At 41.5% G+C, this 16,157-nt stretch overlaps 1 protein-coding gene across 1 annotated transcript in view; it reads left to right on the top strand.

Annotated features, from left to right (window-relative positions):
• Positions 1 to 16,157, top strand: part of TGFBR3 (transforming growth factor beta receptor 3) — a 219,799-nt gene that overhangs the window by 182,823 nt on the left and 20,819 nt on the right. Inside the window, exons 11-14 of the mRNA XM_004455570.5 lie at positions 720 to 860; positions 1,037 to 1,195; positions 5,836 to 6,135; positions 11,942 to 12,062. Coding sequence (XP_004455627.2) covers positions 720 to 860; positions 1,037 to 1,195; positions 5,836 to 6,135; positions 11,942 to 12,062 — 721 coding nt within the window. The remainder of the gene's footprint in view (positions 1 to 719; positions 861 to 1,036; positions 1,196 to 5,835; positions 6,136 to 11,941; positions 12,063 to 16,157) is intronic.

Raw genomic sequence — 16,157 nt, forward strand, 5'->3', positions numbered from 1 at the left:
TTCTTAGTTTTCAACATAAAGACGCCTAAGGAGAAAGGTGGTCTCCCCCCTATAGGCCTATAAAGGTTTATTTATTTATTTAATTCCCCCCCTCTCCCCTTCCCCCGGTTATCTGTTCTCTGTGTCTATTTGCTGCGTCTTGTTTCTTTGTCTGCTTCTGTTGTTGTCAGCGGCAGGGGAAGTGTGGGCGGCGCCATTCCTGGGCAGGCTGCTCTTTCTTTAGCGCTGGGCAGCTCTCCTTACAGGGCGCACTCCTTGCGCTTGGGACTCCCCTACGCGGGGGACACCCCTGCGTGGCAGGGCACTCCTTGCGCACATCAGCACTGTGCATGGGCCAGCTCCACACGGGTCAAGGAGGCCAGGGGTTTGAACTGCGGACCTCCCATGTGGTAGACGGATGCCCTAACCACTGGGCTAAGTCCGTTTCCCACAATGTAGGCCTATAGACGATCCCTTTTCAGTGACTTTTCAGTGGCTAGTGATTTTCCCACTGTTTGAAATAATTTTTATTTCTTCACATGGGAAACATGTATTTTTATATATAATTTGAAACTTATTCATCTCTCTGAAATTGAAGTCCCCCAAAACTTGGAGTGTATTTTGTTGTCAGATTTTCAGTATGCCTCTGAAATTATTACATGAATATTGGTGTGAGGGAGAAATGAATGCGTGCAGTTTGGTGTTTGTATAACATTGGCTATTCTTTCTTTGCCTATTAGATTGTAATACAGGTCCCATCCCCTGGTGATAGCAGTGGTTGGCCAGATGGTTATGAAGATTTGGAGTCAGGCGATAATGGATTTCTAGGAGATATGGAAGAAAGAGATGTTTCCTTCTTCAGTCGGCCTGAAATAGTGATGGTATGTATTTGTTTTCAGTAGGTCATCTGTGGAGAATATGGGCTTTTTGGTTTCCTTTAGTGAGGGACTGTTGAAAAATATAAGCGAATGTTAAAGGTGAAGGTTCATAAAGCTACAGGGCCTTCATTCTTCATTGGGCTGTGATTTATCTCCATGTGTTTGCTTTTTTTCCTCAGTTTAATTGCAGCTTGTGGCAGGTGGAGAATCCCAGTGTCTCCCAGGACCCGCCCAACAGTAACATCACCTTCAATATGGAGCTGTACAACACCGACCTCTTTCTGGTGCCCTCCCAGGGGGTCTTCTCTGTGGCAGAGAATGAATATATTTATGTTGAGGTGAGACCTGAGTTAGCCTTGGGCTGTTAGGCTAGCGTGAGCTGTGGTTCCTGGGCCTCTGGCTAAAACCCTCAGCAGATACCGCAGGGCGCCTCTGGTTCTCCCTCATGGCCCTTGAGCAACTCTTGGGTGTGGGCTAGGATCAGAAAATGGCTGCCTGTTGATTTCCTACTAAAGAAGGCAATTTCAGGATTTGCTACATTATGCCAAATGGAGAGAGCATACATAGATAGATATAGATCTAAAGTGCACAGAGCATCAGTTCCACTAGTAAAGTCTTGTCCTCAGCATGTTTGGAACAGTAGTTTCAGACCTAACCATGGAATATTTCAAACCACATCATGTATTTTCTAAATTGTACTCACTTTTGAGCGAAATGCTGTATGATCTATGAAAATTGTTTTTTTTCCCCTGGATGATTACCTAAATGTATGTATAAATGCATTGAAACTATTTATTATAGATAATGGTAATACTCACGTGTAACATAAATTGTGGAATGACTACAAAAGTATGAGGTGGTAGTGGTAACAATGAAATAGCTAGCATTTATTGCAGATTTACTATGTACCAAACATAGTTAAAAGCTTTGTAGTAATTAATTAATCTTCAGAGCAATCCTATGAGACAGGATTATCACTATCCCCATTTTATGGACTAGGAAATTGAGGCACAGACTTGCCTTGAGGTCACACAGCTAGTACCCATTTGAGGCTAACATCTAAGTGTTACGATTTGCGTACTGTGTCAGCTAGTCTTGCGGGAAAGCGTCATCTGCTGAGCTGGTTTTGGTGCTAAGCTGCAAGCAGGTGTTCTCCTGCACTGTGGGAGAGTGAGAAGCTTAAGGAGCTGGAATAAGATACTTCCATATATTAAAATTGGCCTCAACGCACATATTTCTATTTTAGAAAGACAAATAACTCTCACATTTGTGAGACTTTGGGATGGAGTTCCCTGGCTCTAAACGTTATATTCCTTGACTATTATGGATTCTGACCCTGCTCCTTTTTGATCGTGTGTTTTAAAGAGTCCGTCTCTTTCTTTGGGTGCATCTCCTTTCTCGATTGTTGCTTTCTAAGATGCTGTTCCTAATCCTCCAAGATCGTTGATTTTTCTCTTGGTTTTTCTGGCTGCACAATCCCTGTTGTGTGATGAATTCTGGGGGTTGCTGATGAAGTGCATCTTGTTCTTTTTCAAATTTATGCCTGGGCAAAATTTGCCAGTTTCTCCGAATTAGTAGCCAATATTCCCTGCTTACCCTGCCCTGGGAGTTTTGGGTTTTTCTCCCTCATCTCCCAGTGGTGCCTTGTTTTTCTCCTTTCATCTTTTTATTTTCCAATTAGGACACCAGTGGTTGTAGGAAATTTATTTTACTTAGGTTGAATAAAATTTACTAACGCATTGACTTGGTCTAAAGAACTCTTTCTAGGTTTCCTCTCCCAGCCTGCTTTCTTTTTCATACACCTTCCCAGAATCTTCTGCTACCTCTTGACCACAGTCCATTCCTTTAACCCAAGACAATACCAGTTTGCCATCTGTTCCCTGGTCATCCCTGGGTGGTGGTTGGTACGTTAATGGCAGCTTCTCTTTTAGTTTATTTATCTTGGGGGAATTAAAAACAAACTTGGTAACTAAAAATATGTAAATCTGGCATATTACCAATAGCTGGCATTTATTAAATAGCTGGGAACAGTGTTGTTTGCTTGCATTTATTTTGCTAATTCTCACCATAACTGTACCTGTTGGGTATTAATGCCCTTATAGAGCAGGTGGGGATACTGAGGCTCAGGTGCCTCAGCACATGAACTGGTCTACTGGAGCAGAGCATGAGGCTTACTGGCCTTCTCACTCCAGAGCCTGCAGTCATTCTACTGCTCATTTCTAGTCTGTTTTATATTAAAAAACTTGAATTTTTTCCTTCAAAACAATTTTTTTGGATACCTTAGACATTCTGTCGTTACATATGTTCCTCGAGTTTAGAGGAAAGATTTGCAGTTGCTCTGTCATATGTTTTTGCAATCTGGGTTTTGAGTTCATGTTAAAGAACACTTTTTAGTAATAGAATATATGTAATTCACTATCACTCTGAGAAAAAATATCTTGTTTTTCAGAAATACTGCAAAAAATAGGTGAATATTTCAGAAGTACCAAATACTGCTTTTTTACAGAAAGTTCTCACCAAGGTCACATCTTAGGCCTGGGCGAAAGGATTCTGTGGCTACCGTGAAGTAGTAAAGAGAGAATGGACTAGGGTTAAAAGACCTGAATTTGAGCCTTGGTTTTACCCAGTACTAATTATGTATGATTTTGAGCAAGCCATATTTCCTATGTGTGCAATTTTTCCTCCATTTATAAAATGGAGATAAGATTATTTATCTCAGATTTTTCTGAAGGATTGAATTAGTTAAGTATATACATTTTTTAAAAATAAGATTTATTTATTTATTTATTTCTCTCCCCTTCCCCCCAACCCTGGTTGTCTGTTCTGTGTGTCTATTTGCTGTGTCTTCTTTGTCCGCTTCTGTTGTCAGCGGCACGGGAATCTGTGTTTTCTTTTTGCTGCATCATCTTGTGTCAGCTCTCCGTGTGTGCAGCGCCATTCCCGGGCAGGCTGCACTTTCTTTCGCGCTGGGCGGCTCTCCTTACGGGGCGCACTCCTTGCACGTGGGGCTCCCCTACGCGGGGGACACCCCTGCATGGCAGGGCACTCCTTGCGCGCATCAGCACTGCGCATGGGCCAGCTCCACACGGGTCAAGGAGGCCCAGGGTTTGAACCGCGGACCTCCCATATGGTAGACGGACACCCTAACTGCTGGGCCAAGTCCGATTCCCAGTTAAGTATATACAGAATCTCCGTGTAAGCTTTAAAGCACCACAAGGTGACTTTATCATTATTCTCTTTATTAGCATCCTCCTCATCATCCCTGTTGAATGCCCTGTTGTTAACTGCACAGGGGTGTTTCATAAAAGTGGCCTGGACTCAAAAGTCCTATGCTATATCAGGGATTTCTCCTGAGCATTCCAGACTAGAAAGTTTGCTTATACTCCACGTCTTTTTTTTTTTAAAATATATTTTAAATTTATTTTTAAAAGATACATAGGTTACATAAAATGTTACATAAAAAAATATACGGGATTCCCATGTGCCCCACTCCCCACACCTCCCGCTTTTCCCACTTAACAACTTCTTTCATTAGTGAGGTACATTCACTGCAATTGATGAACACATTTTGGAGCATTGCTACATAGCATGGATTATAGTTTACATTGTAGTTTATACTCTCTCCCACTCCTTCTTAGGTTACGGCAGGATATATAATATCCTGCATCTGACTCTGCAGTGTCATTCAGGACAATTCCGATTCCCGAAAATGCCCCCATATTACACCTCTTTTTTCCCTCTCCCTACCTTCAGCCACTCCAGTGGCCACTGTCTCCACATCAATGATGTAATTTCTTTCATTGCTACAATCACAATTTTATAGTAGAATACCAGTAAGTCCACTCTAGTCCATATTTTATTCCTCAATACTGAGGGTTCTGGGATGGTGATGCCCACTCCACCTCTAATTGATAGGGGGCTCTCCAGGTCTTTTAACAGGATTCTGGGACTCCTGGCATATGACTAAAGAGTAACCTTATTTCTAAAGTGCTTGAATTTTTTCTGATCCTAATTTTAGTCAAGGAGCCAGGTGCTGTGCACAGAGGAGAGATGTTTCACACAGTGATCCATCTGTCACCAAATGGAGAATCCCGTCTGGTCTGGGGTTTTTAGCAGAGTTCAGGATAGTTGAGGTTTGAATTCTGTTTACACTTGGCCAAACCTACTTCCTGTTTCTAAAGAGAAGAACAAACCTTAACGAGGTTGGCACATAGCCCATACAAATTTCTTAAGAGGGAAATGTAAGTGAATTGGAAACGTTTCCAGATTAGAGTCCCCTTAAATATCCCTGGGCTTAAAGGATGAAGGGAGAGTACTTGGCAGAGCCTCGTTTGGACCTGTGAGCTGCTGGGACACTTTGCCAGGTCCCTAATCTCCACCAGATTTCACTGTCCCTGACATTCAGCACCAGAGGCCAGCTCTGCCTGTGGCCGTGAAGCAGAGCTTTAGGTGGCATCTAGAGCTTTACTGTAATGGTTTAGCTTACTCTGACTGACTTCTCCTAATTTAGAGGCTCAGTCTTCCCTGCTTTTGTGCCCTCTGTCCTCTCTCTTCTGAGCATTTTTTTAAAAAAAGAGCCTGCCTTACAAAGAAAGCATTAATTATTATGATGTTAGGGGGCTTTACCTATTGTTGTTTTTATTCATTTTGAAAATTTCACCTTAGGCACACAGCATGCTTTATTTTCATCTCCCAGACAACTTATGAAAGGTTTGAGACTCTTAACTCAGTTTGTATTTGAATCTTGCAGGCTGGCATTAGAACAAAATAAATACTTCACTGCCACCATCCATATCAAGTTTAAGTGGAAAGCATCTCTTTCTTCAACAAATTACTTTTGTGAAAAGAAAGACTATAAATGTTATGAAAATAAAATACTGTCTCTAATCAGAAGGCTATGCCAGTATCTTAGCCATATACCTAGAGTAAAAGTATGCTGCTAACTCATTTCTCAATTGATCTTTCTGTTCTTTTTTAGGTGTCTCTTACTAAGGCTGACCCAGAACTGGGATTTGCCATCCAAACATGCTTTATCTCTCCATATTCAAACTCTGATAGGATGTCTGATTACACTATCATTGAGAACATTTGTCCTACAGATGAATCTGTGAAATTCTACAGTCCCAAGAGAGTGCATTTTCCCCTTCCGCAAGCTGAGAAGGATAAGAAGCGATTTAGCTTTGCTTTTAAGCCCATCTTCAGCACCTCACTGCTCTTCCTGCATTGTGAACTGACATTGTGTACCAGGGCGGAGGAGAGCTCCCTGAAGTTGCCTAAGGTTAGTAGGCCTTCATCCATTTGGACTCTGACATTATGAGGTGAGGCAGTGACCTACTGGAGAATTTTAATCACAAGTTACTGCAGGTTGGGGTTTTTGGCTTTGGAACTGATCAATCTTTGGAACTGATAATAAGGTCGGTGTTATCAAAGAGCTGTGAGTTTTATGGAGTCTTAGAGAATAAATCTTGACAGTATGGTGGTGGTGGTTTTTTTCCATGCATGCTACTTAGTCATACCTTATGAGTGATAAATCAAGATTGTTTTCCATTGAGGGAGAGATCTGGCTTTATCTTTGCTATTCAGAGAGTGTGCAGTGCCAAAAATACAGAGAACCAAAAGGACAAGTTCAGTGTGGGGATTACTTTTTCCAGACCCCACTGGGATTTGTATCACATTTGTTGTTTTTTTGACCGTCTCTGTGTGAATTTAAGGTTGCCTTGTCTCAGGAGGACTTTTAAGGGAAACTAGCAAATATTTTAATTTTTCTCAGTTTCATACCAGTTCATCATGTTTGCTTCATTTGACCCCCCATATTGAAAGGATACATTCTTTTGCCACAACAGAAATCAGAACCATTTGACCTTGCTGGATTGACTGCTGTAGGGGAGATCTGCATGTATAATTATGGTATCTTATCAGGTCAGCTTGGTGTAGGAAAGGGCCTTCTGCCTTAATTTTCTTCTGTGATCTGCCATAATTATATACAATCTCATAGGTGCATCTATTATGTAGATACCGCTCATGGTGTAAACTGACTTCTAATGCTTTGCAGTCATGTGTCAATGTTCAAAAGTCTAAGAATTGAGGTGAATCTTTGACAATGCATTGTATATGTGGAATTCTCTCATTTATTGTATATTTGTAAGGAATAGGTATTGAAGTAGGACGGATAATGAGAATTATCATATAGATTACAATTGATCTGGGTCATTTGCATCATTATATTCCCCTGAGTATCCATTTCTCCCATAACACAAAAGAGAATTTTGTTTACATATGAAAATGCAGCAAATGTGATCATAATATACAGGGAGCATGTATATATAAGGCTATTTCATCAGTATTCATTAGGTTGGTTTTTGAAGCATTGATGTTTTGGCCTTATGGGCATTCACCTTCCAGTGGCCATCAAGATTGGGGCTTAGTGAACAGAGATAGAGAGCCACAGAGACCTTAACGCTTGGCTGTGGTGCCCAGATGCTTCTTGTGAGCAGAAGGATAAGTAGAAGCTAGGAATCTGGGAGGGGAGGCCTGGCAGTTCCCTGGGGGTCACTGCTGGTGGCTTTGGCTGCTACCTCTCTCTGAGCCTGGCCTCAAGCAGCCCAGCTTCACGGCCGGTTAACCTGCAGAAATAATTCCTAATACTTCCTTCCAGAAACTCCGAGTCCCAGGGCGTGACATCAGATGTGATCCTAAACCTTAAAGTAGCTATTTATTCCCAGGAGCAGTGGAAGGAGCTTGGGGACTTGGGAGGGAAGGCCTGCTGCGTCTTAGCAGGGTTTTAAGCAAGTCCTTTTGACTTCACAGAACCTGTAATTCCTCATCTATAAAATAGAGAGAATAGACCCTGAGTTCCCTCCTGGGTAGAGGAGCAAATGAGACAGTAGACAATTCACCATTTATAGAGCAGTGGCTTAGAATGAGCTTTTATCACCATCTTCCTGTTCGCCGTCTTATCGTTAATATTTCCAGCCTTGGTAGCTTCTGCGTGCTTTCTTCAATGAGACAGAGCATCAAGTCCAACCCTATCTTTCACTGATGAAACTGAGACCCAGAGAGTTGTGTCTTGCCCAGGGTGACCCTGTGAATTAGACATAAAATCATAGAGACTTTTCCTAAAATGCAAGTCCTTTCAATAATGATGTCTCTCCACAGAAAAATCCATTGATTCCCTCTAAGAGAAGCCTTCAAAGCGTTCCTCTTTTTGTGGAGAGGTGCAGAGGATCTTCTTAAAATACATATCTGACTTGCATGTTGCTCAGAACAGCAGTGATACTAAAGTCAGTCTTTGCTCTTTTTTTTTTTTTTTTTTAATTCATCATTACTTTTTAGATAGCCATTGCTTTTTAGGATGCACTGGGAACCAAACCTGGGACCATGTGGGAGGTGGGTGCTCAACTGCTTGAGCCATATCAGCTCCCAGTCTTTGCTCTCTTGTGATTGCTGTGGCTGGAAGCTAATTAACTTTTCTCGGTACTTTGCTATAGACTTTAAAAATGATACATTTCTTCTTACAACAAGTGTGACTAGGTATCATTCCATTAGCATTTCACCTATTGATGAGCATAGACAAGAAGCCAATTATTTTAAAGAAAAGGGTACTGAAACATGATCATACTTTTTCAAAACAGATACAATGGCCCTGGACATGTTAGTTTTGAGTTTGGGGTCTTAAAATTGCTAGAAGGAGCTGATCTCATGGCCTACACAGTTCCTTAGCACCTGCACTTTAGAACATTAAAAGCGGATAACTTGAGTTCGGCTTAGAGGCCACTTTTGAGCAACAGGGAGGCTTTTAGGACGTAACTCTTATGCAGTATATGATACTAGGCTAAGTTTCAATTTCACGAGAAAAGGTTCATAAGTACAACCATCAATGTCAAGGGCCTGGCGTAATGGTTTGTCCTCCTTTGCTCGACACTGCCCATGTACTTGGGGTATTCTTGCTGCTCTGTTAGAGGATAAATTCCCAGGATGGGAATTCAGTATTCTTTCAGTTACTGAGTGGGGCTCCACTGAAAAAGGCAATGCCCCATGAACACTTGAACGTATTCATATGCCTTAGAGACATGCTCCAGGTGCACCCCTCTCCATGCATCCCCCATCACCGACACCCTCACCAGTGATCTACCCCTGCCACAGTTGTGACACTTCTGTGATCCAAAACCTCTCCAAAAACAAAGCCAAAAAAGTAAACAAATTAATAAAATAATAATAAAAATAACCAAAAAGTACGAAAACAAAAATTTTAAAAATAACATAAAATGAAATTTTTTCATTGCCTTTCACCACTGTAAGATCTGTTTTCTTTTATGTACAGTGATAATTTCTTCCATAAGTTCCTCCAGTGCCTTATTTTTTTCACTTTATCTGCAAAGAAGCTTTAGGTTACAGTAAAGTCACATAGAAAATATAGGGGATTCTGATAAATTTTTATATGTGTAAGGTGCATTTATTACAAATGATGTACAAGTATTGAAGCATTGCTACCAATCATGGACAGTGATTTACATTATCGATTACTTGTTGCACCATACACTTTTATAGGTTTTGACAAGATTTATAATGGCCTCTATCCATCCTCGCAAGATCATGCAGAACAATTCCAATGCCCTAAAAATGCCCCATGTTCTGTCTGTTCTGTTCTTCTACCCCCTCCCATTAGAACGAGTGGTAACCACAAAGTTTCAGTTTTTGAAGACTAAAGTTCATAGTTCATGTAATAATATTGAGGGCTTGACATATTGGTCTGTTTTCTTTATTAGAGATTGCCTATGTTCTCAAGAGATTCTTGCCTCTCTAATTGAGAATATCACAGGAACCCCCAGGATAGAAATTTAATGTTTTCTTGTTTATTGTGTGGGTTTCCACCCATTGAGATAACACCCTATGACAAGATGAACACTTACATATTCCATAGAAGCATGCCCCAGGTGAGCCCTGTCCCACATATCTCCCTCTCCCTGATGCCCTACATCAGTAACCATCCCTTGTCATATTTGCCAAAAGAACATTCCCACCATTATAGTTTTAACCACCACCTGCAGATCCCCAGAGTTCACCTGTTCCTTCCTCCAACCCTCTTCCCAGTTCCATTGATGACACAACCCAACCCCCCTCCCTACTCCCCCTCACCTTCCTGTACCATTGAACCCAATCACATCACTGCACCACATCACCCCCATTTGCTGCCTAACCACCCCATTCCACCTTATAAAAGATTTTGCCCATATTGGGCGTTGGCTCATTACCCAATACTCCCTTTCTGTCTCCTGATAACCTATCTTCCAGACTCTAGCTCTGTGAGTCTGCTCAGTTTGCCTAAGTCATATCAGTGAGATGATGTAATATTTGTCCTTCAATGACTGTCTTACTTCACACAACGTAAGTTCTTTAAGATTCATCAATGTTGCCCTGTGTGTTAATATTGCCCCCCTACCAGTGTGGGACATGATTCCTGGGAATGATCTTCCCTGGCACCAAGAGATTGTTACCAAACACTGACTAGTGATTCATCTGGAAAAATACATTGACCAAAAGGGGGAAATATTAAATACAAATTTGTTTTTATGGCTAAGAGATTTCAAAGTGAGTTGGAAGGTCATTCCAGGGGTTACCCTTATGCACATCTCAGCAGGATCTCATTGACTGCCATAGTAAACAGAGTCTCAAGCAGCAGGGCTCCTGAGGGCTCTGGAGAAATCTAGACACTGTAGGCAAGGCAGATAATCTCAGGAATTCTGCACCCTGTCATTGAACCTTACTTGGGAATATATGCTCCCCAACGTAGTAGAGTTAGACTCATTTATAATTGCTCTACACATGGCTGTTGTGACCCTTTTTATTTGAACCTATAATTAGCACTATACTCATTAAATATATGTCCCAGAGACTTAAATTTTCTAGCTGTTCATATGCTGGTTAAGTCTTGAATCTTAGCAGAGTTGCAGTACCAACTCTCCAGTTCATTGGAATCACCCAGGGAACTAACAAAAGGGGGACGACAGACAGCACCCATCCCAAGGAACAGGGAGTATCTACAACTTGCAAGCAAGACTGTTCCACCCATCTGCCCCATGGGATCTAATTCCCCTCTCAGTTAGAAGCAGTGGGCATCACCATCCCCAAATCCTCAAGATTGAGGAATGAACAAACATAAGGGGAGGGGGAATGCAATTATGGACTAAAGTAGACTTATTATTATTCTAGCAATGGAAGGACTGGTAACGTTGATCTAAAGGCATTGGCCACCAGAGGTTCTGAGGGAAAGGGAGAGGGAAGAAACATGGGGCAGTTTTGGATCATCTGAATTGTCTTGCATGACATTGCAGTGACGGATACAGATCGTTATACATTTTGTCGAAACCTATGAGATTGTGCATTGCAAAGTGTAACCTATAAGCTGTAGACCGTGGTTAGTAGCCATGCTTCAATATGTGTACATCAATTGTAACAAATGTACCACAGTAATCAAAGATGTTGTTAATGTGGGAAAGTGTGAGTGTGTTTTTGTGTAACATTTATGTGATCTAATGCTTCTTTAAAAATAAAAAATAAAGATTAAAAAAAAAAAAAAGCAGATGACCCTGGAAAGTTTCATGGTGCATGTGCCTATATCAGGATTTTTAAAAATCAACCCTCATAAAGTGGTTATCTTTGGACAACTAAAGTAAAATCTTTCACCTTCGGAATACAATACATGAAGGTTCCCACAATCACAAATCATGAAAATTAATCATATATTTGAAGCCAGCTTGGTGAAGGGCCAACATTAGTCATATGATTTTTCTTTTTCAGACTAAATAATGCTAAAACCTCTAGTTGTTCAGTGGGAAGAAGAAAAAGGTATCATTTACAAGCCATCAGGTGTGATATTTGCATCTTTAAATGCAGCTGGGAATGCACCGATCAGTGGCTGTTTCTCCCAGATTGTTTGGGTTTCTCTGAAAAACATTTAGTTCTCCCTTTTTTCTGTGGTAAATAGCTGTGAGCTATCTGATAAGGGACTGCAGGAGAGCTGTGCAGTTGAGCTGGCAATGGCCCTTTCCAGTAACCCTGACTCTGTGCTTTGTTCTGCCTTTCAGTGTGTGCCTCCCGACGAAGCCTGCACCTTGCTGGATGCCTCAATGATCTGGGCCATGATGCTGAATAAGAAGACATTAACCAAGCCCCTTGCTGTGATCCATCATGAAATAGAATCTAAAGGTACACTTTGAGAGACTCAGAGAATAGGGGCTTGTGGGACACTCTTTCAGAGAAGCCAGTGTCTAAATACAGTTTTCATTAAAAAAGTAAATGTAGGGCTGGTTAATAACTTTAGGAAAGGATTCTCTACCTGAAGAGCCTTTGTTTAGTCCTTTTATTGCCATTATGGGTGTGTTGAAAGTGAAACATTTGCAGGTAACATTTGCAAGTTATCCCTGTTATGACATCACTGTCCCTTGCACTCAGTTATGCTTCCTTGAGTATGAACGCAAGGGTTAGGGTTATTCCTGGGATGCTGGAAATTGCAAACAGTCCACGGCCTACCTTTCCATGCCATAGCCCATGGTAAGTGATGTACCAGTAGTGGTTGGGCTGGTTACAAGGCAATGTGGTGCTTTGTCAACACCACAGATGTGTCTGGGAGGGTTTTGGCATGTGAACATCATCCATCTTGGGAGTCATCAGAAAGAAGATTGTGAACCACTGCCTTAGTGCATTTTTATAATTCCATTTTCAGAATGTTACACAATGACATTAGGTTGCTTGAAGGCAAAGATGCCTCTCTCTACACAGGCAGGAATGTTCAGCAAGCTCCCCCTTTTAGGAGAAAGGGAAGGTGCCTGAGAGGACAGGCAAGACAGAGCCAGGCCCGGCACAGCAGGGCCAGTCAAACCAGCAGAGAAGCAGAGCTGGGTCTGTGGGGGTGTTAGGAATGGAAGTTTTTGACCCTGTGGATTGTGTCGAGAGCTTCCGATGGGGGCCACACCACAGCTCCAAGAGGCATGAAAAAGGAAGTACATACCAGATTGCAATCAATATCTAGGGGCGAAACCAAATACGGCATGGGTTATCTGGGCAGTTACACAATTGTCACTGTTGAGAAACAACCACATTTCTCTCTGTAGATACCATGCTGAGAGAAGGTTGGGAAAGTAGAAGTGTGGATTCTGTGTTCTGGGATGAGGGGCCAGAGCTGCAGGATGCTGTCTACCATGTGCACGAAGGGCCTTGACAAAAGCCAATGAGTAGCCTGGCTTCAATTGCCAGGCATTAGCTGGGAGGCCTCTTGTGTGCTGACACCAGCTATAGGATTTGGGGTGGCCCTGGGATGGCGTTTCTAATACTCAGCATTGTTGGATTGGGATTTGGCAGGAATGGACCTCAGGAGTACCCTAGAGTAGGCAGAACCTAATAGAAGAGAAGGCCAGTGGGTGCTGCCCAGTTTTCTTATTGATTGGAATGACCTTTGTAAAAATAGTGCCATTCCATTGTCATATCTGTTGGTGGCATCTGCCTCCTTCCTAGGAACATGCTTACTTCAGAAAATCAAGAGCAGTGGGAGAGCCAGGATTCTGGGGCACTCCTCTTAGCTTTCTCACTAACTGGCGTGGAACCTCAGAGAACTCCCTGTACTCCTTAGGTTTCATCTTTTTTATCTAGATGAAGGAGGAGTTTGGGCCAGATGGCTTCCAGATGCCCTTTCACTTATAACTCTTAACCGTGCTCTTTGAACAAGCAAAATAATTTTTCATTCATTTTCTAGCCATTGGCTTGCAGCAGTTTTTTTAATTTGTTTTACTTTTATTGGCTGGTTTTCCACCAATTGAAATAGTTATAACAACCACAGTCTTTCTGTAAATGAATTAACCAAATATTCCTTGATTATTGGTTCAGGGGAAAGAAATAAGAATAAGTTGTGCTGCAGAGTATATCACAATTGAGCAACAGCTGGCTCTGTTTTCTATGAAAGTGGTTGAACAATAGCAACAGCTATCTCTAGTCCATCTGTTATTCTCACCTATTTTGAGAGAAGTAGTTCTGGTGGTAATCGAAGGCAGCAGCTTGCTCTTTCCTGTGCCAGACAAAAATTATGCATTAATATTGCAGCAGTATAACTTCAAGTACATTAATTCTTCTTTCAAGTCTGGCGGTATTTTTCTAAGTAATTTCTCTTATAAAAAAGACAAGTACTTTTATTTAAACTTATTATAACTATTCTGAAATTTCACTGTTTTCTTTACATAAAAAGTTCAAGAGGAACTTTTTTAGGTTGCCAAAGGGCTGCTGAAACAAAGTACAAGAAATGGTTTGGCTTTTATATGGGGATTTTATTTAGGGTAAAAGGTTACAGTTCTCAGGCCATGCAAAGTCCAAATCAAGGCACCATTAGAGAGGCTTTCTCACCAAAGCCAGCTACTGGTGATCCTGGGGTTTTGCCATGTGGTGAAGCAAGATGGCGTCCCATCTCTGCTGAGGTCCCTGCCTTCCCTTCCAGAACCTACCATCTCCTGGAGCTCCACTGTGGGCAACCAGGCACAGGGCTTGTCTTTTTCTGTAACTCCTCTCTGTTTCTCGGAGCTTCTCTGCCTCTCTGAACCTGTAGGCAAAACTGGAGTCCTCTTCACACAGCAGGATCAAAAGTGGCAGCTTCCTTTCTCCTGTGTGTGTCTGTCTCTCTGTGTCTGTATCAAACCCAGCAAGGGAGCGGACACCCAAGCTGGCTTATGCCTCACTGACACCGTCCAATGCAAAACCCTAAGTTGATCTTATCAGGTAATCTAATCACAGGTCCCTCAACCGAATTAAAGAATGCAGTCAAAGGGCCCCACACCCACAGGAATAGATTACTTTAAGAACATAATCTTTTTCTGGGATTCACATAATTCAAACTGTGACAGAAATGTTTTATCAAATATCAAAGGAATATAATGGGACTTACTATACACAAATACACTCTTTACCTTTGCACTGAATGAGCTAGGTTTTCTGGCAGTTTTCAACTCTGTGTGTGTGTGTGTGTGTCTCCTCATGTCTTTTATGTTTATTTTCCTTTAAATCTAAAATAATTTCTCCTCACTGCAGGCCATTGGAGTCTGTGCTTTCCCTCTGCCTCACAGGGAATTGTAATAGTCCTTTGAAAAAGGACTATGGCTATTTGCCTAATAGCAAATATTTGAATATTGGAAGGGTCATGCATATTCTTCCTCCCAGACAACTTTGTGACTACTGCAGTATCTTTTCAGGGGTGGATGATCTTGGGATTTAACTTTTTGACTAAAAATTTCCCAGCCAGTGGAACCATTCATTGACCCTTTAATGACATGGGCACTCTTTGAAGGCAGTCTTCCAACTATCCCTGGTTATGTGGTCCATCTTATCTCCCAACACTTAGATGTTCTGGGGCAGCAAATAAAGAGTTAGCTCTGTGGTCACCATGGCCAGTAGCATGGCTACTTTTCAGGCAGTATGTCTTCCTTCTGGGGACAGGGAGAGTGGGCCATTAAGACTAATAACTAATTCTGGGTCTCTACTGTGGGCCACTGTTTTTAATGGAAACTTCTTGAGCTGGGTTAACAGTCTTTCACTACTTAACCTCAGCAGTAGATGATGGTGCTGGTGGTGGTGACAACAATGGAGATGGTGATGATGATGATGATGATGATGATGATCTAACATTTGTTGAGCATTTACTTAGTACGAGGCTCTATGCAAAATGTTTTATATGACTTGTATTTCATCTTGATAGCACCTTTATGAGGCAGGTATAAGAAAGGTTAAGTAAATTGGCCAAGATTATACAACATAAAATTGGTACATCTGGGGTTCAGATTTAGCCTGTGCTCTTAAACCTTATGCATTTATCCTAGGGGGAGGTTGATTCTAGTTTTTAATAGAAACTACAAGCAATGCAGGCATCTGTCTTCTCATACCCCTCTTCCAATACTCCTGCCCTTCTCTCCCTTTCATATTATATCACCTTAGTATATCAGTTAACACCTAGATACTCATGTGACTATGAACTGAAAAGAACATGATGAATTTTAGAGAGACAGTCTGTTTCCTCAAAAGGTTAATATGCTGGGAAATCTGTGACTTTGGATCATAACTCACAAAGGAAGCCCAGGAAATATAAATTGTTTATACATATTATGGTTTATGGCAAAACAATTAAAATAGTTGAGGTGGTGCCATCCTACCATATTTTATGAAATATTTTTAAAGTATAGACATGTGTTATTTGCTTTGGATGCTATGGCCTCTTTTTACAGCATTTGAAAACACTTTGGCTTATATAATGAAAATGGTTACACCACG

Source organism: Dasypus novemcinctus, chromosome 9, assembly GCF_030445035.2.
Source record: "Dasypus novemcinctus isolate mDasNov1 chromosome 9, mDasNov1.1.hap2, whole genome shotgun sequence".
NCBI classification, from domain to species: Eukaryota; Metazoa; Chordata; class Mammalia; order Cingulata; family Dasypodidae; genus Dasypus; species Dasypus novemcinctus.